The sequence below is a fragment of the Hylaeus volcanicus genome, chromosome 6 (genome assembly GCF_026283585.1).
Source record: "Hylaeus volcanicus isolate JK05 chromosome 6, UHH_iyHylVolc1.0_haploid, whole genome shotgun sequence".
In the NCBI taxonomy this organism is placed as follows: Eukaryota; Metazoa; Arthropoda; class Insecta; order Hymenoptera; family Colletidae; genus Hylaeus; species Hylaeus volcanicus.
In genome coordinates, this window is record NC_071981.1 from 23,680,523 (window position 1) to 23,703,906 (window position 23,384).

General features: G+C 34.2%; 7 protein-coding genes across 11 annotated transcripts; 3 read left to right on the forward strand and 4 right to left on the reverse strand.

Moving 5' to 3' along the window:
• Positions 1-126: 126 nt before the first annotated feature.
• LOC128878760 (vacuolar protein sorting-associated protein 41 homolog) lies at positions 127-5,954 on the forward strand. The gene is made up of 14 exons (XM_054127248.1): positions 127-266; positions 331-468; positions 715-994; positions 1,061-1,259; positions 1,346-1,500; positions 1,585-1,825; positions 1,903-2,167; positions 2,238-2,729; positions 2,803-3,139; positions 3,210-3,446; positions 3,517-3,561; positions 3,645-3,718; positions 3,801-3,859; positions 5,563-5,954. Exons 1-13 carry the CDS (start codon positions 246-248, stop codon positions 3,852-3,854), a joined length of 2,538 nt encoding a protein of 845 aa, XP_053983223.1. The 5' UTR covers positions 127-245; the 3' UTR covers positions 3,855-3,859; positions 5,563-5,954.
• Positions 3,881-4,492, reverse strand: LOC128878767 (uncharacterized). 2 transcript variants are annotated; one of them, XM_054127262.1, is made up of 3 exons: positions 4,357-4,492; positions 4,091-4,300; positions 3,881-4,012 (listed from the first exon to the last, which is right to left on the reverse strand). In XM_054127262.1, the coding sequence occupies exons 1-3, from the start codon at positions 4,360-4,362 to the stop codon at positions 3,896-3,898; spliced, it is 333 nt and encodes a 110-aa protein (XP_053983237.1). In that variant the 5' UTR covers positions 4,363-4,492; the 3' UTR covers positions 3,881-3,895. The 2 variants fall into 2 exon arrangements, with proteins under 2 accessions (XP_053983237.1, XP_053983236.1); XM_054127261.1 differs by having other exon boundaries at positions 4,091-4,372.
• On the reverse strand, positions 4,624-5,552 carry LOC128878568 (ciliogenesis-associated TTC17-interacting protein-like). The gene is made up of 3 exons (XM_054126855.1): positions 5,211-5,552; positions 4,856-5,152; positions 4,624-4,786 (listed from the first exon to the last, which is right to left on the reverse strand). The coding sequence occupies exons 1-3, from the start codon at positions 5,532-5,534 to the stop codon at positions 4,634-4,636; spliced, it is 774 nt and encodes a 257-aa protein (XP_053982830.1). The 5' UTR covers positions 5,535-5,552; the 3' UTR covers positions 4,624-4,633.
• Positions 5,955-6,658: 704 nt separating the features above from the next.
• LOC128878762 (tyrosine--tRNA ligase, cytoplasmic) lies at positions 6,659-12,835 on the forward strand. 3 transcript variants are annotated; one of them, XM_054127252.1, is made up of 16 exons: positions 6,659-7,161; positions 7,266-7,490; positions 7,552-7,738; positions 7,806-7,940; positions 8,028-8,223; positions 8,283-8,474; positions 8,545-8,646; positions 8,718-8,839; positions 8,919-9,058; positions 10,283-10,669; positions 10,738-11,000; positions 11,084-11,299; positions 11,369-11,563; positions 11,640-11,904; positions 11,986-12,127; positions 12,199-12,835. In XM_054127252.1, exons 1-16 carry the CDS (start codon positions 6,896-6,898, stop codon positions 12,310-12,312), a joined length of 3,147 nt encoding a protein of 1,048 aa, XP_053983227.1. In that variant the 5' UTR covers positions 6,659-6,895; the 3' UTR covers positions 12,313-12,835. The 3 variants fall into 3 exon arrangements, with proteins under 3 accessions (XP_053983227.1, XP_053983225.1, XP_053983226.1); XM_054127250.1 differs by lacking the exons at positions 6,659-7,161; positions 7,266-7,490; positions 7,552-7,738; ... (4 more) ...; positions 8,718-8,839; positions 8,919-9,058 and adding an exon at positions 9,472-9,882; XM_054127251.1 differs by lacking the exons at positions 6,659-7,161; positions 7,266-7,490; positions 7,552-7,738; ... (4 more) ...; positions 8,718-8,839; positions 8,919-9,058 and adding an exon at positions 9,747-9,990.
• A 764-nt stretch (positions 12,836-13,599) lies between these two features.
• LOC128878761 (zinc finger protein 329-like) lies at positions 13,600-17,007 on the reverse strand. Its single transcript, XM_054127249.1, has 7 exons — positions 16,242-17,007; positions 16,070-16,172; positions 15,670-15,998; positions 15,226-15,594; positions 14,794-15,148; positions 14,375-14,679; positions 13,600-14,306 (listed from the first exon to the last, which is right to left on the reverse strand). Exons 1-7 carry the CDS (start codon positions 16,500-16,502, stop codon positions 13,755-13,757), a joined length of 2,274 nt encoding a protein of 757 aa, XP_053983224.1. The 5' UTR covers positions 16,503-17,007; the 3' UTR covers positions 13,600-13,754.
• A 700-nt stretch (positions 17,008-17,707) lies between these two features.
• On the forward strand, positions 17,708-21,901 carry LOC128878008 (ATP-dependent DNA helicase DDX11). 2 transcript variants are annotated; one of them, XM_054125764.1, is made up of 7 exons: positions 17,708-18,760; positions 18,862-19,341; positions 19,406-19,956; positions 20,039-20,262; positions 20,361-20,540; positions 20,608-20,823; positions 20,907-21,901. In XM_054125764.1, exons 1-7 carry the CDS (start codon positions 18,066-18,068, stop codon positions 21,165-21,167), a joined length of 2,607 nt encoding a protein of 868 aa, XP_053981739.1. In that variant the 5' UTR covers positions 17,708-18,065; the 3' UTR covers positions 21,168-21,901. The 2 variants fall into 2 exon arrangements, with proteins under 2 accessions (XP_053981739.1, XP_053981740.1); XM_054125765.1 differs by lacking the exon at positions 20,608-20,823 and having other exon boundaries at positions 21,744-21,901.
• Positions 21,241-23,215, reverse strand: LOC128878009 (galactose mutarotase-like). Its single transcript, XM_054125766.1, has 9 exons — positions 23,079-23,215; positions 22,830-23,012; positions 22,609-22,757; positions 22,314-22,541; positions 22,084-22,248; positions 21,918-22,018; positions 21,735-21,843; positions 21,463-21,666; positions 21,241-21,333 (listed from the first exon to the last, which is right to left on the reverse strand). Exons 1-9 carry the CDS (start codon positions 23,146-23,148, stop codon positions 21,241-21,243), a joined length of 1,302 nt encoding a protein of 433 aa, XP_053981741.1. The 5' UTR covers positions 23,149-23,215.
• Positions 23,216-23,384: the final 169 nt, after the last annotated feature.

The window sequence follows — 23,384 nt, forward strand, 5'->3', positions numbered from 1 at the left end:
CTAATATTTACCAATATTTACGAACTGTTTGTAAAATTACTTGTTGATGAGTAATTTTAACTAAAACGTTTCCTAATGAATCGTTCGTCGCGTAAATTAATTTAAATTACGAACGAAGAAACGAGACACGAAAGAGTAACAGCTTTTGCGCGCTCTGAAACGTACGTACACCAGGAGAAATTTTGACAGCTCGTGGTTGCGATCGTGTGTTTCAATTGAAGGAAAAAAAATTCGAAGAAACGGGCATGGAAAACGTCTCTAATAAGGTACCCTTTCATTTTACGATTAGTTCGAATGACGTAGCGCTAATCTTATTAAATTATTTTCCAGGAAGAGCAGAATAACCAGGATGATTCAGACTCTGAATTAGATGAAGTAGAACCCAGGCTCAAGTACGTCAGGATGCGAAATGATTTAGAACGTATATTACAAAATGATGCAGCTAGCTGCATCGCTGTGCATCCCAAGGTGTGATATACGATTCCATTGTATTTTTAGAAATTCTTTAGTGTTGTTGGTTCAACAATCTTAGATCATAGAGGTTAAGTTACTGTGTCATGGATAGATGATTTAGTATGGTCCAGTCCTATGCTCTGGAGCTTAAGCACCATTCCTTGATCGTACTTTCATAGTTTTCATGATTCCTATATTAAAGTTTAGTATATAAAATATAAATACTTGGTAGTTGATTACAGCAATTTAATTTTCACTTAGTTCCTGTGCTTGGGCTCGCATTGGGGTATGATACATCTCTTAGACCACCAAGGCAATAATATTCAGTCCAAGAGTTTGCAGGCACATACGGTAGCTGTTAATCAAATCTCTATAGATCATAATGGAGATTTCATTGCATCGTGTAGCGACGATGGAAAAGTTTATATATATGGTCTTTATAGCACAGATAATCAGAGTATGAGTATGGGCAGATTGGTCAAAAGTATTGCCATAGATCCGAATTATTATAAAAGTACTAGCGGAAGAAGGTTCATTACAGGTACCTATTTTCATTTGTATATGCCCGATTTCGATTTCTTGAGAGAATCAATGGTATTATTTTTAGGGGATGATAAACTGGTTTTATATGAGAAGACTTTTTTATCCAGAATGAAATTAACTGTACTGTGTGAAGCGGAGGGTGGAGTTAGATCGATAGCGTGGATTGGTCATTTTGTGGCTTGGGCATCCGATACCGGTGTTAGAGTTTACGATTTAAATGCAAAATGTTCGTTAGGTCTCATTAAGTGGTTTAGATCTGCGGAGTAAGTAAAGGAGTAGTATGCGTATTTTTTAAAAAAATATTAAAAATAAAATAATTCCTAACCAAAATAATTCTGTTTGTTTACAGTGCATTACCTGAACACTATAGGTGTAATCTTCGGTGGTCGGATGATAGAACATTATTAATCGGTTGGGTTGATGTTGTGAGGATTTGTCAGATTAGGAAAAGATCGATACAAGAGATGGTCAACAGAGATTTACCAGAATATGTAGTGGATCCAGGTATAATTATTATTTAATAGAATACATACGTTTAATACATGAGTTATATGTTAATTGATCCAATAAATAATATTTTTATTTTAGTTTCAACATTCCAAGTGGACTTTTACATTTCTGGTATTGCACCTTTAGAAAATCAACTAGTATTATTAGGCTGTTTAAAAGAATTAGATGAAAATGGAAAGAGCCAACGACCGATAGTACACGTCGTTGAACCAAAGTATCAGGATTTTACTATTGTTTGTAGAAACTTTCTCACGCTACGCGGTTATAAAGAGTACAGCTGTAACGATTATGTTTTAGACTGTTTAAAAGAAGAAAACAGGTACATTCACGTTACTCCATCGTTTCGTTTCCTTATACGCATTAAAATTGTTCTTATTTTTCCTTATTTGTATTCAGGTTTTTTATCGTGAGTCCAAAAGATATTGTTGTAGCTAGTTTATATGATGCAGACGACAGAATTGAATGGCTATTAAGTCACGGAAAGTTCGAACAGGCATTAGAAGCAGTGACGATAGACAATGGCAAAGATTGTAAAAAGCACACTTTAGTAAATGTCGGGCGTGTTTATTTAGATCACTTACTAGCCTGTGGAAAATACGATGAGGCAGGAAAACTGTGTTTAAAAGTTCTAGGAAGAGATAAAAAATTATGGGAGGAAGAAGTAAATGTCGTTCGTTAAGTTACGTTGGACTACTGTCTTTTTTATTGTATTAATATTATATTTCTTGTAGGTGTACAAGTTTGCAAGAGTTCACCAACTACGGTCCATTTCTTCTTACCTTCCGAAAGGCGACGTAACGTTAGATCCATTGATATACGAAATGGTTCTATACGAATATTTGAAAATGGATCTCGATGGATTTCTTGATTTAGTGAAAGAATGGCCTCCAACATTGTACAAAGTTGTGGCCGTTATGAACGGTGTTCTGGAACACATTCGAGTTCACAACCAACGGAAACACGTACTTTTCGAAGCTTTAGCCATTTTATACATTCACGACGGGAAATACGACAAAGCGTTAGCTATGTACTTAAAGTTGAGGCACAAAGATGTGTTTCAATTTATCCAAAAGTACAAACTACACAATACCGTTTACGACATGATAGAAGGCTTAATGGATTTAGATACGGAACGAGCTATACAATTTTTTTTAGAAAAGGACAGAGTGCCATCTGAAATTGTCGTACAAAAATTACAGCATAACCATCGATATTTATATCTGGTAAGATTCATGATTAAGCATATGTTATTCGTCTAGTAATAGCTACTTATGCTTCGAAAATTGCTTACACCAGTATTTAGATGCGTTAGATAAGAAGGACACGAAAGATTCGAAGGGCAAGTACCACGGATTGCTAGTCCAACTTTATGCAGATTACTCTCGAGATAAATTGTTACCTCTTTTACGCCGCTCTGATAATTACCCGATACAACAAGCGCTAGATATTTGCAGTCAGCGAAAATTTTATGAAGAAATGGTTTATTTACTTGGTAGAATTGGAAATACTTCTGAAGCTCTAGCGCTCATGACAGGGAAATTAAACGATATGGAAAAAGCGATTACGTTCTGTCAAGAACACGACGACGAGGAATTGTGGAACGATTTAATTAATTATTCTCTAGACAAACCTGGTATGTATTAATACATTAATGATCACGATATTCCTGTATAAGTATGACAAACTAAACTATTTCGTTTCAGAGGCTATCACGTTTCTTCTTCAAAAGATCGGTACTTACGTGGATCCTAGACTTATGATACAAAAGATAGAACCGTCTTTAGAAATACCTGGCTTAAAGAAAGCTTTAGTTAAAATGATGTGTGATTACAATCTTCAAGTATCCGTGCAAGAAGGTTGTAACAAATCGTTATCTAATGATTATTTTAATCTACAAGAAAGGCTGGTTAGATGTCACCAGAAAGGAATATTTATAGATGGTTAGTACCTATTACGAAATAATTATAATAATTACAATTAGTTAATAATCATGATATTATTCTTTATCAGATGATCAAATGTGTGGAGGGTGTCACGAAAAAATAATTATAAGAGGTATCTACTCAAGTACTATGAATGTGATTTGAATTAACGTTAACTTTATTTATGTTATATTCCCCGAACATTGTTTGTTACAGAACCAAGGAATTTAATTGTTTTTTATTGCAAGCATTCGTTTCATGAAGATTGCCTACAGAACTTCAAGGCAGTGGTATGTAATTTATTTTTAAATTACTTTAGACACTCTTCGAAAGTCTACAGAATTTCATATATATTCTCATTTTATTTTGCAGGAAAATTGCGTCATATGCAACTCGCAAAAGGAAACGTCGCCCAATAGAAAATGATACAAGTAAAATTTATGAGTAACCTAATCTCTTTTACATTTTTATATATTATCTTGATCTACACTACATTTCTTTAATTGTTGTATAATTTGGTCAATGGTAGAACATTTTGGACATGTGGCGAAAACTTTGAGGCATCCAGGGCACTTTGATAAGAGCTAGAAATTGAACAGTTGTAATTATATATATATTTAAATACAACATTAAATTTTCGTGAAAAATGACGTAAGATTTACTTGATGATTATGGCAAGCTTTTACAATATTATGACATTGGTCGTGAGTTTCTTTCAACTGTAGACAATCGTGAGACATACTACATTCCTTTTCCACGTGTATGTCGCTTGTAGATGTTTTCGAAGTGGATGCGTCATCTTTTTCTTGCTTATCAAGTATTATATTGTTGTAACTTTTCGAAGGGCTAAATTCTATAGAATCGTAGGAGTTCTGAAATGAATGTTCCGTCTTTATTATGAATTTACTTTGAACTATCAGGTACTTACTGTCATCTCGAGACATTCCTCTGCAGAAGACCTCGAAGTTTCGTTTAACGTGTTACTGTCTATCCAAAATCCACAGATACTGCATACGACCTCAGATTTTTCCTTTGCAAGCTGTGATTTTACGTCAACGTCATAATTCTCGTCCGATATACTGGTCTCCCAAGTTATTGGATTTGTGGCAAATGCTTTGAAATGTTGTATCGTGAAGTCTATTACATTTTCAGGTTTTACTGCGGAGACCAGTGAAGTTTAAACTTATTGCAATGCGTAAATGTGTTTATATACATAATATGACCTGTCTAAGAAGGATTGGTACAATGGTTATCCAGTTGAGATTACCAACTAATAGCGTTTGAGTGTAATCCGCCAGCAATTGTTTTATTTCTGGATGGTCTGCTAGGTATTCCGTTTGCTCTGCCACTTTAGAAAACTATTTATATAACAGAACGTGCACTTTTTCAAATTTCTATATACGACTGCATACTAAAAATATTTAATACCACTTTTTTACTTTCGCATCCAAATATTTAGAAACCATTTCAATATCTTCTGACCAGTGTTCTTTTAACGGTGTCTCAACTCTTACAGTTTTACTTGCGACAGTCGGGTCGACAAATGGATTAATTTTTAAAATATAAGGCGCGTCCAGCCAATTATGTCGAAGTATTCTACCTTGCGAAGTCAAATAAGTTTTCACAGTATTAACAGTTTCGTCCGTTTTGTGTATTTTACGCTCAATCGTATAAACGCTTAAAAAATGATCGTCTATTTCCATACGTTCAGCTTGAGTACATGTCTGCGAGAAAACAAATCTTTTTATTTTAATTTATCAAAGTAGATTCCTATTTTCTTACATAATTAGAAACAGCAAGGTCTCCATCCATGGTAATACTCTCAAGAGATAGCGTTCCATCATAATTTATAAGTGCCAAATACCGCATAAGCAATACGTTTACTCCTTCGCTTATTAATCGGTCATTACAAGGAAAAGATAAGTCTTTGGTTTCCGTAGATTCATCGCACGGACAAGCGCACGTCAATTTTACATGGTAGAAATTGTCTTCCATTCCTATATAAGTAGTTTTCTCGTGCAACCCATCATCTTCGTATACGAATCTGAAATGATTTATTGTATCAATGTAATTCGAGTAAATCTCGATATGGACATTTATGGACATCAACCAACTCTGTCCTTTTTTCTTCCAGGCAGTGGAATTTCGACGTTGTCGAGCTTATAACTTTCGAACCGCCAAAGTGATCATCGACGGACATAGAAGATTGTACGTGCACTAAAAATTCACGGGCTCGTGGTCCGATGGATTCTACTAGAATGCAGTAACCGCCTACTGGTTTCGTGTCCTTCATAGGCTCACTTTTTGAGCAAATTATCAAGGTTTCTCGAAAGCATAAAGCATTTCGTTTTGCATTATCTGAAGTACAAAAGAAAAAAAAGAGGATATTTAGCGTACTCGACGAGATCTGTCTTTTCAACAAATTCTGCCGTACAATAGTAGGAACTACGATTTCCTTGGGCATAGATACGCTACATTCCATAAACGCCTCATTTCACCAACAACAAATAAATTTATCGCTATATATATTTTTCTATATCAGATTTTATTACGCACCGTTTTCGTGGATGTTTGTCTATTTTATTTATCAAATGTCTTTGTTCGTTGTTGGAGAAATTTAGTTAGAACAAATCGAATGAGCTAACGTCTCTTTTATCCGAGAACTCTTTACATATTTTACTACACATGCATCATTGTTGTGTTTTAAACTGATTTATCGTAAACCTCTGATTCGCTGTATATACTAATATATAAATTGAGGTTTTAAATGTAAGCGAAACATTTTTTTATATGTGTACGTATCAGAATGTACAGCAAGCCGTTCGTGAAATTAATACGATATTATGTATTCTGTGTTTTGCACACCAAGGTGCCATTATTGTATAAAACCATTGTAGCATATTCTTTAGTTACGAGATTTGATCGGTATGTACACAGTACACGCATCTATAAATCACGGATACAATTAAGATATTTTATTTAAATCTACGTGTAAATACGATTATTAATTAGTATTGAATAATAATATATAAAATGTACCGAATATATAGATTTTTCACGTCACTTCTAAAAGCTATTCGTTTAATAATTCTTAAGGCTTCTTCGCGGTGATTTTTATAATTAAAGATCGTTTTCTCTAAATGAATGAAAGTACTTTTGTTCCTTACGATTAAAAGTAGGTTCTTATCAAGGGAAATCAACCAGCAAATATAGATTTACCAATCAGAACTTCAGGAATCCATTTATGAATGTCAAACTTCTTACAGAAATTTTCTTCCGAATCGTTCGACATTTCAGCGAGCTTTGTAAAGAAACATTTCGTGAAAAAATGAATAATAAACAGAAGTTGGTAATCGTAGTTTGAATTGAAAATAGCCTCTTCATAAGACTGAAGTAAACTTCTCAGATATGTACGAAATAAATATGAATCACGTGTCGTTTAATATACAATTCGTATAGCGAACAAAATGTATACCAAAAGGTTGTTAAAAAGGCAATTAGATGTTCATGTCTGCGAACTACCGCAAACATCCGAGAGCAATTTACCAAAATTGCCTCCGAATGCAAAATTTTACGCGCATTGGAGGCGAAATTTTCAGAAGTTAATTCTGGTTTCTGTAAATCATCCATTAATACGTAACTTTCTACGCAGTTATGCTGCTGTCGCGTTTGAAAAACGAAGACATGGACGTTCTTCGTTTTGGTGGGTAATACATCCCTGCAGTAAGTTGAGGTAATTCTTATTTGTGCAAGGATTTATTTAAAGTCTTTTTATTGAAATTCTATGTGTAGATTATATGTATATAGAATTCAACTGAATATTTATTATTCGCACAGGTTTTATTGGGACCTCTTAATGACATTCATTTTCCTGTACCTCTTCATAGCTGTGCCATATCTTTTCGCATTTCATAGAGTAGCGAAAAGTTCTGGTCCAGAAAGCTTGAACCCACTGTATCCTGCATACATTGTTTGTATATTGGATATTGTTTTGAATTTTATAACTGGATTTACATCATCCAATCGTCATGAAATCTTTCTGGATCCAGTTCTAATAACACGGTAATGCAATTTACTTTTTACTATTTTTCATTAGGAGAGCTTAAATATTATTTTTATACAGGCATTACGCAAGAGGATATTTTATAATTGATTTTGTATCTTCGGTTCCTTACATATGGTTTTATAGATATCGTATATTGCATCCAGGTCCTGACTCAAATTCTATTTTCTTGATTCCTGAATTTTTCCTGCTCTTTAAGCTCTTCCGTATTTATACGTTACGTCTTTACGTGAAGCAAATAATTACAGTAAGAAGTAGCAATAGCAAGTTCAAAGGTTTTGGTGCACTCTTTAAAAATTATTATTTAATCGTAGAGTTTCTCAGTTTCTCATGCTACAGAAAAAACCATTTGGTTAGCTCTGCTGATGTTATTAATGTTTCATTGGTGTAGCTGTGTATCGCATGCATTTCCAATTGTGGTTGCACATGTATACGGAGAGACGATGAAGGTACATATAAATTAATTGATGAATTAAAAGTATCCACCATTGAAATGAAAATAAAAATGAGTCAAAATACAATCGTAATAATTTCAGGATTTTGGAATGTATTTGTGTACTGCAGAATTATACAAAAGAAGTGACCTGGAAATTTATTTAATGTATTTTCATATCGGCATAAGCAACTTCTTTGGATCAAGCTTTATCGAATTTTATTCCTTTAGTAAAGTGGATACTGTGATACGTTGTATACTCTTGCTGATAGGAAGAGGATTTATGTTTTATTTCATGGGTAATCGATTCTTGAAATAGGTAAAAATTGTATATTAAATGAAATGTTCTTAATTTCAGTGATGATCTTGCAATTTCTCGAATCCGCTGTGGAACCAGAGCTAAAGTACGAACGTATTATTCATCAAGTGAAAGAATACATTTACGAAAAGAAACTCCCAGAACGTCTCAAAGATAAACTTCTGGCATATTACGAGTATCGTTTTCAAGGCAGTTACTTTAAGGAAAAGGCCATATCCAGCACTTTATCTGGTTAATAATCGATGTAGATAAATCACAAGCTACTACTTTCATATACTATTTTCATAAATATTATTTATAGAACATTTAAACCAGGAAATTATAATCCACAGTAGTCGTGGCTTATTAGACACAGCCACGATTCTACATTATCTACCACGCAATGTTATTGGAAATTTAATGGGTGAGGTAGAGAAAAAATAAAAAATCTTTCCTTTCTATTGTAACATTAACATTTAACGTTAACATTTTCAGGGATTCTAAAACAGGTGATTTATCTGAACGAAGATATTATTTATAAAAGCGAAACCGAAGGTGACTGTATGTTTTTCATAATCAGCGGTACCGTCGCTCTTATTACATTTCATGGAAAAGAAGTATGCAAAGTTTATACGTAATCCTTTCTACTACTTGAAAAAGAGAAAAATATAATTAGTTTTTATTGTATATATGTAGATATGTCACGAGAAGGATGGAGGCTATTTCGGGGAGGGTGCTTTAATTTTCCCGGAACAAAGAAGATTAGAAACTGTAATGGCGCTGGAAGTTTGCGAATTATTGCGTTTAAATCGTCGCGATTTCAAACGCATGTTCTCGTTAACATCGACGTTTTATAGAAGATTGGACAAAGTTGCAAGGGAGAGGCGCGAGAAAATAATTAATTTAAATAGTAGTCACGAGAAAATTCGTTCGGAAAATAACGAAGTGATTAATGAGACGCCGGACGGTGACGAAAATAATCATCAGAAAGGAGACGTTTAATTAGTATTGAAATTGATTGAAACGTTCAATTGAAATTTTTCTATACAATTCGTGGAGATTACGGAGAGTTTCGTTTAATATAATTAATTATAAATTTATTAGAAAAACAATGCCATAATTCTTTGTCATGCAGCATTATTTTCTGATAAATTATATTAAATAAACACACGGACAAATCTATTGAATTCTTAATTAAATCTAAATCTATAACAATTCTATCAGATTGTAACATTTTTTAATCTGTAAGATATACTATGTATTAGGTCGTCCTAAAAGTTTGTGCCATTTATACTTCAATTTTTCAAATTAATACGTGAAACATACTCTTCAGTGTCGCAAGAGAAGATAATCTGACTCATTTCACCTCTTTCATATAGTCATTATACCGTTACTAGAAAATTTCTGTGGTTTTTTATTAAATTTCGACACAGTTTTCGGCACGAACTTATGGGACGACCTAATATATACTGGAATTTAAAAGGAAAGGATAGTGTGGCAGTGTCACGCAGACGTGTACTTCATTCTGTTTTTTACATACTACCACATACTACAATTTCTCTTTTCTCGTCCTCGTACTTATTCGCATGCGTATGATTCGTCAGCTTTTTCCGGTTTCGCGTGTCGCGAAATTTTGGAACTCGAATCGAAGTTACGCAGTGTAATTAATTTTATTGTAATATTAAACTACTCCAGTTACATCGGTAACAACATTCCCTGTAATCGTAATCTAATTCTAAGTCTATTTATTTTCGACACCTTAACAGTGGTTCGTATAAATTTATTTCGTAATTATTACTCTTAATCACTTAACAGCGATAAAATTGTGTTCGTTACCGTTCAAATATAATTTCATGTTTCTTTAGTCCGCTATCAAAACACACTGACAATGTTATCGCGTTAAAAATAAATCTTTGACTGTGCATTAAGAGGTTAGGTTTACAAGTTTGACAAGCCTGTTAATACACGTGGCCGGCATACGCGTGTCACTTCCTTTAAAACATCTTAGCTTCCAGCTGATCAAATGTTTTAAGAATTTTATTCTCTTACTGTTTACTCAGAGTAACAAACATGGTTGAACTCAAGTGGGAAGAAAAGTATGAACTTATCACTAGGAATTTGGCTGAGTGGCTTGGCGATGAGAAACTCAAAGGTATCCTAAAACAGCGAGATTTGAAACTTTACTGGGGTACAGCGACAACTGGAAAGCCACATGTTGGTTACTTCACGCCGATGTCTAAGATAGCAGACTTTTTAAGAGCTGGTGCAGAAGTTACTGTGTTATTCGCAGATCTTCATGCTTATTTAGATAACATGAAGGCACCTTGGGAACTTTTAGAACTTCGTGTTCAATACTACGAAGCAGTTATCAAAGCGATGCTCAAGTCTATCGATGTACCTTTGGACAAGCTAAAATTTGTCAAGGGAACGGAGTATCAGTTGTCTAAGTAAGTGATTATTTGGGAACAAATGAAACAAAGTAAAGGATATGTCTTAAATAAAATTAATTTTCCAGGGAATATACTTTGGATGTTTATCGTTTAACTTCTGTTGTAACCGAGCATGATGCAAAAAAAGCAGGTGCAGAAGTAGTTAAACAGGTGGCTAATCCTTTGCTCTCCGGATTGTTGTATCCAGGACTACAAGCTTTGGATGAAGAATACCTTAAGGTTGATGCTCAATTTGGTGGTGTGGATCAAAGAAAGATCTTCACTTTCTCTGAGAAATATTTGCCTATGCTTGGATACGAGAAACGTATCCATTTGATGAATCCAATGAGTACGTATACAATTTAAAAATATTGCAATACAAAATGTATTCATTAAAGCTAGAATAATAGAGTATATAATGTTCTATTTCAGTTCCTGGATTAGCGGGATCGAAAATGTCTTCTTCCGAGGACGATTCCAAGATTGATCTTTTAGATAATGCTGCAACAGTAAAAAAGAAGTTGAAAAAAGCATTTTGCGAACCTGGTAATGTCACCGATAACGGAATTCTCTCGTTTGCCAAGCACGTAATATACTGTTTGTTAAAAGAGGGAGAGTCTTTTACTGTACCAAGAACCCCTGAATTTGGTGCGTGTAACTTTCAATATTTTATTTAGTTTATCGAAGGTTTTACTAACAAAAGACATCAATCTATAGGGGGAGATATATCGTTCGAGAAATATGAGGACTTGGAGAACGCGTTCGCTAAAGAAGAAATTCATCCTGGGGATTTAAAAAATGCAGCTGAAATTTACATTAACAAACTTTTGAATCCAATTATAAAAGAATTCGAAACAGATCCGAAGTTGAAAGCTTTAGCGAGTAAAGCTTATCCTCCTCCACAGAAGCAAAGTAATTTCAAACATATAAAATGGGAAAATCGAATGACAGATTAACTAACGGTATGAAATTTGTGTTGAACATATAGAAGCTGTAGAACAATTAACACCAGCCCGGTTAGACATCAGAGTTGGAAAGATAGTCGAAGTGTCGAAGCATCCCGATGCTGATTCACTGTACGTTGAAAAAATTGATTTGGGAGAGCCTACTGGGCCTCGTACGATCGTCAGCGGTCTTGTAAATTATGTACCACTGGAAGAAATGAAAGACAGAATGGTGGTTATTCTTGCAAACTTAAAACCAGCGAGTCTCAGAGGCATACAGTCTCACGGAATGGTTCTATGTGCATCTGTGTATGTTTAAGTTTAATTAATCCTTTCATTTTAATTTCGTCAAATATATATTTCTTTTTTAATTTCATGCTTCAATTCCAGAGACGAACCCACAAAGCGAGTCGAACCATTAAGACCGCCAGCAGATTGTAAACCAGGCGAGAAAGTCATTGTAGAGGGATACGAAGACGGATCGCCAGACGATGTACTAAACCCAAAGAAAAAAGTGTGGGAGAAGCTACAAGTACGTTTACTACTTTGTACAGTATAAAATCGTAAGTGCACAATTTATTGAAGTTTCATTTTTTTGTATAGGTTGATCTCGTAGTAAATGGTAATGGAGAAGCATCGTGGAGCGGAAATCTTCTGTTCACTGCAAGCGGTGGTAAACTTATAGCTGACAGTCTTAAAAACGTAACAATTAAATAATCCATTTTGAACACGTAAGTGTCTGAACAGTTTTATTTTATACAATATACAAGAACGACCGCAATTCGACCTTGCAAACGAGAGTGCTTGATATCTGAAACTGCCTTTTCTATTTTATTTGAATGTTAGCATCACGATTTTGTATTTTTCATATGTAAGTACACGATTCCAAAAATAGATAGATGCAGCGAATTTTATATATTTATTAGAAAATAATAATAATAATATCTTCATCCTGTCCTTGTACTAAATCGTAATTGCTAATGAATCTTTAGAACATAGGAGCTTGAAAGAAAAATTGGATATTGGATACTGGACTAATTATTTAAATGGTATTTGATTTTTCATACTATATTATTTTGGTACCTGTACACATGTACATACGCGTATCCTATACAGACATTTATCTTCGTACAATAATGTGCAATAAATTTTCGCCGTGTTTGAATTAGTTTCTTCGTTTATATACAATTATATAAATTTGGCACACTCAAATAAAAATAAAAGTTTTATGCAGCGGTATTATTTCTTCGTATTCTACTTTACATTAAACTCTTCGTGTTATTTGTACTTGGCAGATTACTTTCTAATCAGTCATACCCAGAATTATCCAGATACTTATTTTTCTTATAATCAAAAAGTAAACTATATCTTTTTTTAATATACGAAATATATATAAAATTATGATCTCGGGATAGTGTAATTACGTACGTAAATAATTCTATTTCACTCGCGGTGGCAATGCATACTATTTTCTTAAAAGAATAAAATTAATTGCAATTGTTAATTCTTTATAAAACAGTTTACACGAATACATCTATATTTCTATAGTTATAAATTCTAACATTATTAGAACTTAAATTAATAGTAAAATTAATCTTTGATCTCCGTTAGATTTTCACTCCTACATAGCTAATAATAATGTAATATTTCGTAACTTCATTTTATTATTCACTCTTGATATTACTATCAAATCGCTAAAACGCAAGAAGCGAAAAAATTGGTAATAACTTGAATCATTGGAAAATCATAGTATAATCGCAATCAACGGATTAAATTATTAAAACGAATAATTAAATACTATAAACTATTTTTACTTAAATAAACGGGCACAATAAAACTATAGTTTCACGTAATACAATTGATATTCGTATTTAACAATTTCTATCCACATAGGGATAATACCAATAGAGATGTACAAATCCGTAGTACGTTATTTACAAACAAATACTATCGTTCCTAGTCACAGCAGTTCATATTAGAATATCGCTCGTTCGCCCTTAGAACTAAAGTTTTATAATAATCGAATGCGTGTATAGAAACTTTACTGATAGTCCTTGGACACTACGTTAAATGGGGAATCATTCGTCATCATCTTTATCGATATATTGAACAATATTTAACTACAATTTATAACAAACATTTGACTAGATTTCATAGTCTTATTCCGTGTCTTCGGCTTCGGATGACTGCGCGACAGGTAACGGCGACGGGATAACTAACTCGTCCTCCTCGACTTCCTCTTCCGCCAGCAAAAAGTCTTCACCTTCGTGTACTTCTTCTTCTCTAGCTGGCTCTGGTGGAGCTAACACGTCTTGTCCATGCTGCTTCAAATGGTCCTTCAAGGCGAACGCTCTACCGTATGACGCACCACAAATATAACAACTGAACTTCAAATTGTTGTCTTTCTTGTGAGTCTGTATGTGAGCACGCGCAGCGTACAGAGAGGCAAACGGCCTGGAACACTCGGTGCATCGAAACGGCTTGGTATGGCTGTTTTTGTGACCTGCTAATTGGACGCGCGTTTTGAAAGTTTTCGGACAATAAGGACACGTGTACGCGCGTTCTTCTCCGTGCGTGAGTAAATGGTGATTGTACACGGAAGAAGCCTTGAATCTCTTGCCACAATGTTGACATCCGTAAGGCCTCACGCCGGTATGAGTTCTCATGTGCAAGGTCAAACAATAGGAGACGCGAAACGTTTTACCACATACCTGTAATCAAATGTGTTTTAGTACGAATTTATATCTTATAAGGACTACGTTACATTAACGATACTCACTTCGCACGCGTGTGGCTTTTCTCCAGTATGAATGCGTTCATGCTTGACTTTCTCATGGGGTCTCGTGAATCTACGACCGCAATGTTGACACTGATAAGGCTTTTGATTCTCCGTGAGCTCAGCGTTTGCGGTCTCCGTGGCGGGTGGTGTCGGCGAGTGAGACTGACTAATTTCTGTGTGGACCGCGGCATGCATCGCTAAACTATCGGCAGAATCAAATTTACGATTGCAAACTGTGCACGTTACCGAGTCGCCAGAGTGCAACGCCATGTGTGCTTCCTTGTACGATTCTGCTAACGTTTTGCCTATAAATAACGAATAGCATTGTAAGTTTGACATGATATCGAAGTAATCTTTCGATCAAAAAATCTTTTTAAAATCGGATAATTGACAGTGATGGGACAAAGAACAATTCCTACCACACTCGGGACAAGTGAACGTAGCACTGGGCGTTCCCTCAGGTGCATCAACGTGTCTTGCTCTGACAGGCGCGTGCATTCGAGAATGCAAACGCAAGCTTTTGTGCGAACAAAATTCCGTACCGCAAGTTTCGCATACGAAAGTTTTCTGATTCGGATCCGGTTCACCTTCGTGTACTTTTGCATGCAATTGCAATGCTTTTGGCGTTGCGAACGTTTGGTCGCAACTATCGCAACGATTATGGCCATGAAGACACGCGTGTACCCGAAAATTCCCTAATTTTGAAAACTGCTGAAGGCACTGATTGCATCTGTACATTCTCAATGGCGTCTCTGCCAATCTTTTTTCGCGTACCTGTAATAAATTCGCACAATTTAACGATTTCGAGCTAGTATTAAATTTTAAAGGTATGATGTAGATATTTTTCGTACTTTCACTCCTTCCACATTAGAAAAGAATTTCTCGATCATCGGTGCTTTAGTAGACTGCAACGACGTTTGAGCAGCGTTCCTGTCCCAAAACCTTTCTATTTGCACCACTTTTCGCGTGTACAATCTTCCTTCGCTATCTATGCACTCTTCCGTACGAAGAGTATTCATGCCTTTTCTATGACGCGTACTACTTATACTTCCAGATTCCGTTGATAAGGTATTAGTCGTAGATACCGTAGGTAAGTCGTCTAATTGGTCAGCTATTTCGAGTAGCACTTCTTGTCCATCGTGATACTGTTTTATATGTTCCACAACAGAATTGAAACTCATATCGCAACTGGTACAGCTATAAACAGCTTCTGGCTCTATCTGTAAAAGTGAAATATGCATTCAATATTGTTCCACCTCTGTTTAGAAGTAAACGTTGCGCATTCTTATTTATACCTCGCAGAGTTCTTGTTTTACGTGCAACAATCCATTTTCATCTAATTCGCCCACGTCGTTTATATGATCCATATTTATCAGAGCACCGGTGTTTCCATCGAGAAGTTCCGATCCATCGGGTAAAATAGTAATTACATTTTTATTTCTGCTTTTATCATCTGACTCCGAAGCAGTAATAGTTACCAGCTGATTTTGAGTTAAAGCCTTTTCTTCCGATTTGCTAGCGGTACTAGGAACTTTTTCTCGCATTTCGAACTCTAGAGGATTTTTCTCTATTTGCGATTGCTCTATCTCCTCGGTTTCCATTTTTTCTACGACTTTAATCTCTCCTGATATTTTTGTTAGAAACAATAAACAGATGAATAGAATTAACATATATTAAATTAGGATTTCTACACACCGTTTTCATCGACTTGTATTGTTTGAGGTCCTCCAACTATCATAATACCACTGTCGTTAACAGTGGCTAAGAAACTTTGGTCTATCCCTTCGACATTTGTGCCCTAGAATAAGAATTATCATGCAGAGACCAGAGTAGATGCTGATATAAAGACTTTTATTATAGTTCAAACCATTAACACCTCCGTGTCTGGCTCTGGTTCGTGTTGAACCTCAAGCCTAGACTTATGCTCAGATTCAGGTGGCTCCTCTGAATCTACGTCTTGTCCACACCGATCCAAATGGTGAATGAGTGCCATTACAGAGTCAGAACGCTGGGAACAACCAGGACAATACAGGTTGTCTGTCATGCTTAATAAATGATACTTCAACGACTGTGGATTGTTGAATGTTTCACCACAGCACATCGGGCAAACAAGGTTCAGCGAGCCCATATCTTTTTCGTTTTAACGTTAACCTTGTAGAGGGTCTTCGTTGACCCTAACCTGAACCTATACTACAATATTAACCTAACTTGGTTTTTGTACGTTTTTCTACCCTAGCCTTAACTAAAAAGTGGAGCCGGCTTCTTGATGTCGAGATCCTAACCTGACGATGAATTAGAAAAATCAGTAAAATCGCGTAAACATGTCCGGATGCCAAACAATGTCATGTTTTTCCTTTCGCGGATTTGATTTTCCTGTGCGAAGCGTAAACTGTCCCTAATCAATTGCGTTATACAAAAATAAATATCACCACAATTCTCGCGATATCTGCAATAACAAAACTCATTAGAGACGAACTTCAGCGCAAACAAATGCCGCACACAACAATCATGAAGTTAGGGAAGTGATAAGTGAATCGCGAAGTCGGCCATTACATGCGAGCCTTGGTGTAAAACTATCGAGGTCAAATTCGAGCTCCGGTCGTTTACCACTGAACTATACTAATATACGTTCTACCGAGACAGTTGATCTCGATCCATGATCCATATTACTAGAAACCACTAGGTTTTTATCAGTGAGCTTCCTTATTGAACGCCACAGTGAGCGAACAGAGGAGCGGCGGGCTAGTTTGAATTTGTTTAATTTCATAATAAACCAAAAGACGTATGGAAGGGAAAAGACGAAGGAGCGATGATCAACGAGTTGACGATCAATCAACAAGATTAGTATTGGCTGTTAACGAGCGTGTCATATACAGGGTGTCCCAAAAATGTTGTAACACCTTGAAATGGGTGGTTCGGGGGGTGATTTGAAACAACTTTTTCCTTAGCGAAAATGTTGTCCGAGGCTTCGTTGAGGAAATATTAACGGAAAACACTGACCAATCAGAGCGCGAGTATGCCGGTAGAGCGTAGGCTACGCGATAGGCGGCCGCGCTCATACGCTACCGCGGCCGCTCCAACGGTATCCGCGCGCTCTGATTGGTCAGTGTTTTCCGTTAATATCTCCTCAACGAAGCCTCGGACAACATTTTCGCTAAGGAAAAAGTTGTTTCAAATCACCCCCCGAACCACCCATTTCAAGGTGTTACATTAGGACATTTCTTGGAACATTTCCTCACTGCGCCTACGAGATGGCAACCGATACTGCCGGTTTGTCTGTTCGGTGGCCATCTTGTAGGCGCAGAGGTGCCCCTGTTATGCGGCAACCGTTTCTAGTCTTTTTGTCGGCATATTGGTGCGTTCTCTCTCGCACTATGCGTATATGTCTATCCCTGTCGTACATTCCTATATGCGTATATGTATATCCCCCCCCTCTCTCTCTCTTCAGTTGAGCTTTCACTGAGCGGCTTAGTGAGCAGTTTTGTTTTTGAATTGAACGCGTTGGTACGAATATAATCAAATATGACATAAAATGTTTAAAGTAGTGTTGTGTTAAAGAATTTTTTTTTTTAATATTCTGAATTGTTTTAACGACTACATACATTTTCAGTACCTTCACCGAACGTATCATAGTATGTTATTAATATTTTAATTGAATTCTAACGAAGAATTTATCGTATTATTAAATAACATGGAAACTATTCGAGAATTTCCTTTCCCTTTTCCACCGTATCCTATACAAAATCAATTTATGGAAAAATTGTATGGATGCTTGGAAAATGGTAATTTGGGAATCTTTGAAAGCCCAACAGGTACCGGTAAATCTATGTCAATAATCTGTGGTGCTCTGAAATGGCTAATCGACCATGAAGAATTGCAAAAGAGCGAATTAACTACTGCAATTTCTGAACTTGATGAGAAAATAGAGAAATGTGTTAATTCTGCAGATGATTGGTTGTCTGTTCAGTCTGAACAGATACAATTGAATAGTAAAAGACAAGTTCTTCAAGCAAAGTTAAATAGTATTTCTCAATATGAACGTAAGAAAACTTCATTGAAAGATAGAGCTAAAAATATAGATAATAAAAAGAAGTCACACAAGCAAAGTAAGACAAAATATATAAAAAATGAAGTAAAGACTGAAAATGATGATTTGCCACTTGACAAATTGAATGTAAAGGAAGAAAATGTTGAAGAGGATTTACTGTTAGAAGATGTAGTACAACATTCGGATGGTTCTGAAAGCGAAAACGAGGAAGAAGAAATCTATAAAAACACCAAAATCATCTTTTGTTCCAGAACTCATTCTCAATTATCACAATTTATAGGGGAACTCAAAAAAAGTCCTTACTCAAAAAATATATCTGTCGTAACATTGGCATCTAGGTAATTTTTAAGAATGTTCTTTGTTGTGATGTATAAGATTAAAATTGAAGAAATTTTAAAAATAGCATTTATTGACATTAATTTCCTTATTCGTATCTTAGACAAAGTTATTGTATTAACAAAAGTATAAAGAGATTGAAACATATAAATTTAATTAATGAACATTGTTTGCAACTACAAAAGAAGAAGAAAACAACTGTCAAGGTTGAAAAAGATCTTAAAAGAAAGAAAGTGGCAACTAATTGTCCATTTATGCCAGGTAATCAAGATTTACTGATAGGGGAAACTATAACAGAGATTCAAGATGTAGAAGAGATTGCACAGAAAGGGAAAAGCCTGGAAACTTGTGTATATTATACATCAAGAAAGGCTATTCCATATAGCCAACTAGTATTAGTACCATATAATTCTATATTACATAAAAACACTAGAATTAGTTCTGGAATCATTTTAAAAGGAAATATATTAATAATTGATGAGGCTCACAATTTATTGGATGCTATTGAAAGAATGCACAGTGTCATGATTACAGGTAGAAATCTATTGCACTGTTACAATCAACTTGTTCAGTATCAAAAAAGGTATTATACATGATTTGCTTTGGCATTCGATAATGTTATTGTTGCTATATATCTTATATTTCAGATTTCAAACGCTTTTCTCTGCTAAAAGTGTCTTGAATTTAACTCAGTTGGGTTACTGTTTAAAAAAACTTTTAACCATTTTTGGAGCCACTACAAAATCAAGTCCTAATGATAATATTGATAAAGAAGTGTCTCCAAAATTATATAAAATAGAAGAATTTGAAGTAATGACAGGAATTGACACAGTAAACATATTTGAATTATTACAATTTATTAAGAATTCACGGTTGAGTCATAAGCTGCAAGCTTTTACAGAACAATATGGAAATCATGTAAAACTTCATAAAAATGATACAAAAGCATCTGGCATAACACAATTTTTAAATTCCATCAAAAACAAGGATTCAGATTCAAATGTACCTGATCCAACTATAGACACAGTAGCAGATGAAGAACGATCGAATAATCCATTATTATCAGTTGTGAGCTTCCTAGAATGTTTACAAAATAATTGTACAGATGGGCGCATATTTATTGTTCCTGGTCCAACTATTGGACAAAGTGTTATAAAATTTCTTTTGTTAAATCCAGCTGCTCATTTTCATGATATCGGTATGGATACAAATATAAAAATATATATGCTTCATTACAATCCAGAATATTTTATATAAATTTGATACATAATTATTGACAGTACAAGATGCCAGAGCTATAATACTTGCTGGTGGAACAATGGCACCAATGAACGAATTTACAGAACAATTATTTATAGCAGCAGGTGGTGCACCTGAAAGAATTGTCACATTTTCGTGCAATCATGTGATTCCTCAAGAAAATATAACATGCAATATTGTAACTAGTGGTCCAACTGGTATTGAATTTGAATTTAATTTTCAAAATCGACAAAACACAAAATTGGTATATATTTTACTGATAGTACATTCGTGCCTAAAGTTATTTTAATCATTAATAGATAATGTACATTAAAAAGATTTTAAAAATGTCAAATATTTCAGTTAGATGAACTAGGAAGAGCATTATTAAATATATCTAATATTGTACCAGCTGGAATTGTAGTATTTTTACCTTCTTATAATTTCGAGGAATTAATGTACAACCATTTACATAAAACTGGTGTTATAGCAAAAATTTCTTTAAAAAAATGTGTTTTTCGTGAACCCAAATTAACTTCTCAGGTATTGTTATTATTTACTTTAATAGAATAATTTTGTTACATTTTAATATAAGCCACAGATTTTTTAGGTAAACGAAATTTTAAAACAGTATGCACTTCGTATAAATCAGCCACAAAGTCCACAAAACGGATCATTACTATTCAGTGTAGTAGGTGGTAAATTAAGCGAAGGATTAAATTTTTCTGATGATTTGGCTAGAGGTGTTATAGTTGTAGGAATGCCCTATCCAAATGTTAAATCGTTGGAATTACAAGAGAAAATTAAATATTTAAATGAGAATGTTGTATGTATCTTCTTTTGTTTTAATAATATACATTGCATAATATGATATAATTTAAATTTCACATATATACTTTTGTTTATCAGAAATCAGATGCTGGACAAAACTTTTATGAGAATTCGTGTATGAAAGCAGTGAATCAGTGTATTGGACGAGCTATCCGGCATATTAATGATTACTCAACTGTAATACTATTCGATAAACGTTATTCTCAAAAAACGGAAGCTCTTCCACACTGGATTCAACGTACAGTAATAACTCATAATGCTTTTGGTAACATGATTGGCAGTGTAGCTAAATTTTTTGGTAAAAAAAGAAACGAACGCAATAGAAAAATAATTAACTGATACAAACCACAATAAAAGATGTCCTTTATTAGTATTGGGAATTTTTATTGTTATAATTATTAAGAAAAGTTTGTTACATAAAGTTTGCAAGTTGTACTTCAAACTTGTATGTCAAATCGTGACAATAGACTTGTCCAGGGTATAGTATGGAACATGGAAAATGTGACTGAAAGAAATTCATTTTATATACTACTTTCTTTTGTTTAAAGTTTCGCTTAATTCTTTTATTGTATACTTATTACACAGTTATTATATACATACTAGTTCTTCTCTATATACTTAAAAGAACACTTACATAATGTATTGCAGATGGGTAATTTTGTGGCTGAATACTAAAAGCACAGTACTTTTTGTAGTGAGCTCCGTGTTTTCCTAAAAGAAATTCAAGTTTTTTAGGTTTAGTTATTATCTTTTTCCATGGTTTTTCTATTTTCATTTCTTCGCCATCTTCAGCATCGCTATTATAACTTTCATCGTTTTCATCTGCAGTATTGTCTTCCTAAAGTAATGTTAGTAACAGATTCATGTTATTGGTAATTAAAGTATATAAATTTATCATGTATTTACTTCTCCTAGAATATCGTAACTAGTCGAGAATTCTGGAACAATCTGAGGCGGTAGGCGGCCTCCAGTGTAAAATTGTACTCCACGCTGATCAGAGTAGACCTCTAGGACGCTAAATGCCAATGTATTTTAAACAATAACAATATTTAATAACAACTTAGTATATGTAATTTTATCCATGAGTACCGTCCACTTTTTACATGCCAAGCTTTTGCTACAAATATACTTCCAGATTGTCCATTTTTTGTTATACAAAGATTGTGATCATACCCTTCTCCAGGTGGTACCTAGTATTAATGAAATAAAAGTTTTTAATATTTTAAAGTTTCGATGGTGTTTAGCAGTTTTATACTTTTCCCATATATTCCCCTAAGATCCTGGGTATTCGAAAATCCATAACTGTTCCACCTACACCACGTATTGCACCAGTTGGAACCGGATCAGTATAATCAGCAAATGTCCATCGGTCACAGTTCAATAATATTTTATGCTTTTTTAATTCTTTTTCTCCAGCATCCTATCCAATTGTTAATTTTATAAAATTATAATAAGTCATTATATGTGAAATATGTTGTTACTCACATGTCCAGCTAAGTTAAACATAGAACCATGCGATAAGTTCACTATTGTTGGTTTAGAAGTGGTTGCTCGCATACATATTTCTAGCTTATTATCTGCAGTTAATTTAAATCTTATAGTGGTTAACACTGCACCTGGATAGCCTTCTTCTCCATCTTGACTTAAGTAACTCATGACAACTGAACATCCAGCAATGTATGAATCCCAAACTTTACGTCCAAAGCCATTTACCTAATGAAATTGTATAACAGTATAAGTATTACAAAATACGTAACTTATATAACATTAATAATTTTACTCCTCCATGTAAATGATGCTTTCCATTGAAATCATTTTTTGTTAATTCATAATCTTTGCCTCTGATAGCGATATGTCCATTTTTAATACGATTTGCACATCTGCCCAATATACATCCAATAAATGGATTTGTTATAGGATTCATGTATCCTATAAAATTCAATGATATTTAAGCAATTCATTTAACTTTGTTCTTTTAAGAATACAAGCCTGAAAGTACACCTTTCAAATCGTCAAATCCAAGGACGACATCAGCAGTATGTCCATACTTATCTGGACATTTTAAAGACATAATTGTAGCACCCCAAGTAATAACAGTAATTTCCATATGATTTGTATTTGCCATAGTATACGATTTCACAATTTTTGGTACAGAATCAGTAAAAATTTGATCTCCATCGCTATCTGATTTTTATAATTTATTATTAGCTTTCATTTTATGTCACAGTAACAAATAATTCAGCAACCTACCAACCCAAATTTCACCAAATATTCCTTCTGTAATTGTTATATTTTTGCAATTGCAACCATGAAAATCCATATTTAGATACAATAAAATTTAAACGACATTTAATAAGTTAAAATGCTTATGGTATTCAAATTAATACAACAATTTTTACTTTTCAAATATAAAGAAATTTTAAATATTTTATTATAAGAATGTTTTTGTTTAAACAATAGAAGGTTATTTCGTTTTTAAATATATAAAGTTAATCAATGTAAAAGTACGAGGCACCATTTGCTGTAAAAATATGCGTCATAGAAAAGATTTAATTA

Excerpts from the sequence above, each read along its gene's own strand:
- LOC128878009 (XM_054125766.1), bottom strand. The coding sequence starts at position 23,148 with ATGGATTTTCATGGTTGCAATTGCAAAAATATAACAATTACAGAAGGA. Across the intron at positions 22,542-22,608 it reads AGCATCATTTACATGGAGGA|GTAAATGGCTTTGGACGTAA; the intron begins GTAAAATTATTA and ends CAATTTCATTAG. Across the intron at positions 21,844-21,917 it reads TGGCATGTAAAAAGTGGACG|CGTCCTAGAGGTCTACTCTG; the intron begins GTACTCATGGAT and ends ATTGGCATTTAG.
- LOC128878761 (XM_054127249.1), bottom strand. The coding sequence starts at position 16,502 with ATGGGCTCGCTGAACCTTGTTTGCCCGATGTGCTGTGGTGAAACATTC. Across the intron at positions 16,173-16,241 it reads CAGACACGGAGGTGTTAATG|GGCACAAATGTCGAAGGGAT; the intron begins GTTTGAACTATA and ends TTCTTATTCTAG. Across the intron at positions 14,307-14,374 it reads AAAAGCCACACGCGTGCGAA|GTATGTGGTAAAACGTTTCG; the intron begins GTGAGTATCGTT and ends ATTTGATTACAG.
- LOC128878568 (XM_054126855.1), bottom strand. The coding sequence starts at position 5,534 with ATGTCCATAAATGTCCATATCGAGATTTACTCGAATTACATTGATACA. Across the intron at positions 5,153-5,210 it reads ACCTTGCTGTTTCTAATTAT|ACATGTACTCAAGCTGAACG; the intron begins GTAAGAAAATAG and ends GTTTTCTCGCAG. Across the intron at positions 4,787-4,855 it reads ATGCGAAAGTAAAAAAGTGG|TTTTCTAAAGTGGCAGAGCA; the intron begins TATTAAATATTT and ends TTATATAAATAG.
- LOC128878008 (XM_054125764.1), top strand. The coding sequence starts at position 18,066 with ATGGAAACTATTCGAGAATTTCCTTTCCCTTTTCCACCGTATCCTATA. Across the intron at positions 19,342-19,405 it reads CTTGTTCAGTATCAAAAAAG|ATTTCAAACGCTTTTCTCTG; the intron begins GTATTATACATG and ends CTTATATTTCAG. Across the intron at positions 20,824-20,906 it reads AATATTTAAATGAGAATGTT|AAATCAGATGCTGGACAAAA; the intron begins GTATGTATCTTC and ends TTTGTTTATCAG.
- LOC128878767 (XM_054127261.1), bottom strand. The coding sequence starts at position 4,372 with ATGTCTCGAGATGACAGTAAGTACCTGATAGTTCAAAGTAAATTCATA. Across the intron at positions 4,013-4,090 it reads AAGCTTGCCATAATCATCAA|CTCTTATCAAAGTGCCCTGG; the intron begins GTAAATCTTACG and ends TTCAATTTCTAG.
- LOC128878762 (XM_054127252.1), top strand. The coding sequence starts at position 6,896 with ATGTATACCAAAAGGTTGTTAAAAAGGCAATTAGATGTTCATGTCTGC. Across the intron at positions 8,647-8,717 it reads TGTTATTGGAAATTTAATGG|GGATTCTAAAACAGGTGATT; the intron begins GTGAGGTAGAGA and ends TAACATTTTCAG. Across the intron at positions 11,001-11,083 it reads CCATTTGATGAATCCAATGA|TTCCTGGATTAGCGGGATCG; the intron begins GTACGTATACAA and ends GTTCTATTTCAG.
- LOC128878760 (XM_054127248.1), top strand. The coding sequence starts at position 246 with ATGGAAAACGTCTCTAATAAG. Across the intron at positions 1,501-1,584 it reads AGAATATGTAGTGGATCCAG|TTTCAACATTCCAAGTGGAC; the intron begins GTATAATTATTA and ends TTTTTATTTTAG. Across the intron at positions 3,140-3,209 it reads TTATTCTCTAGACAAACCTG|AGGCTATCACGTTTCTTCTT; the intron begins GTATGTATTAAT and ends ATTTCGTTTCAG.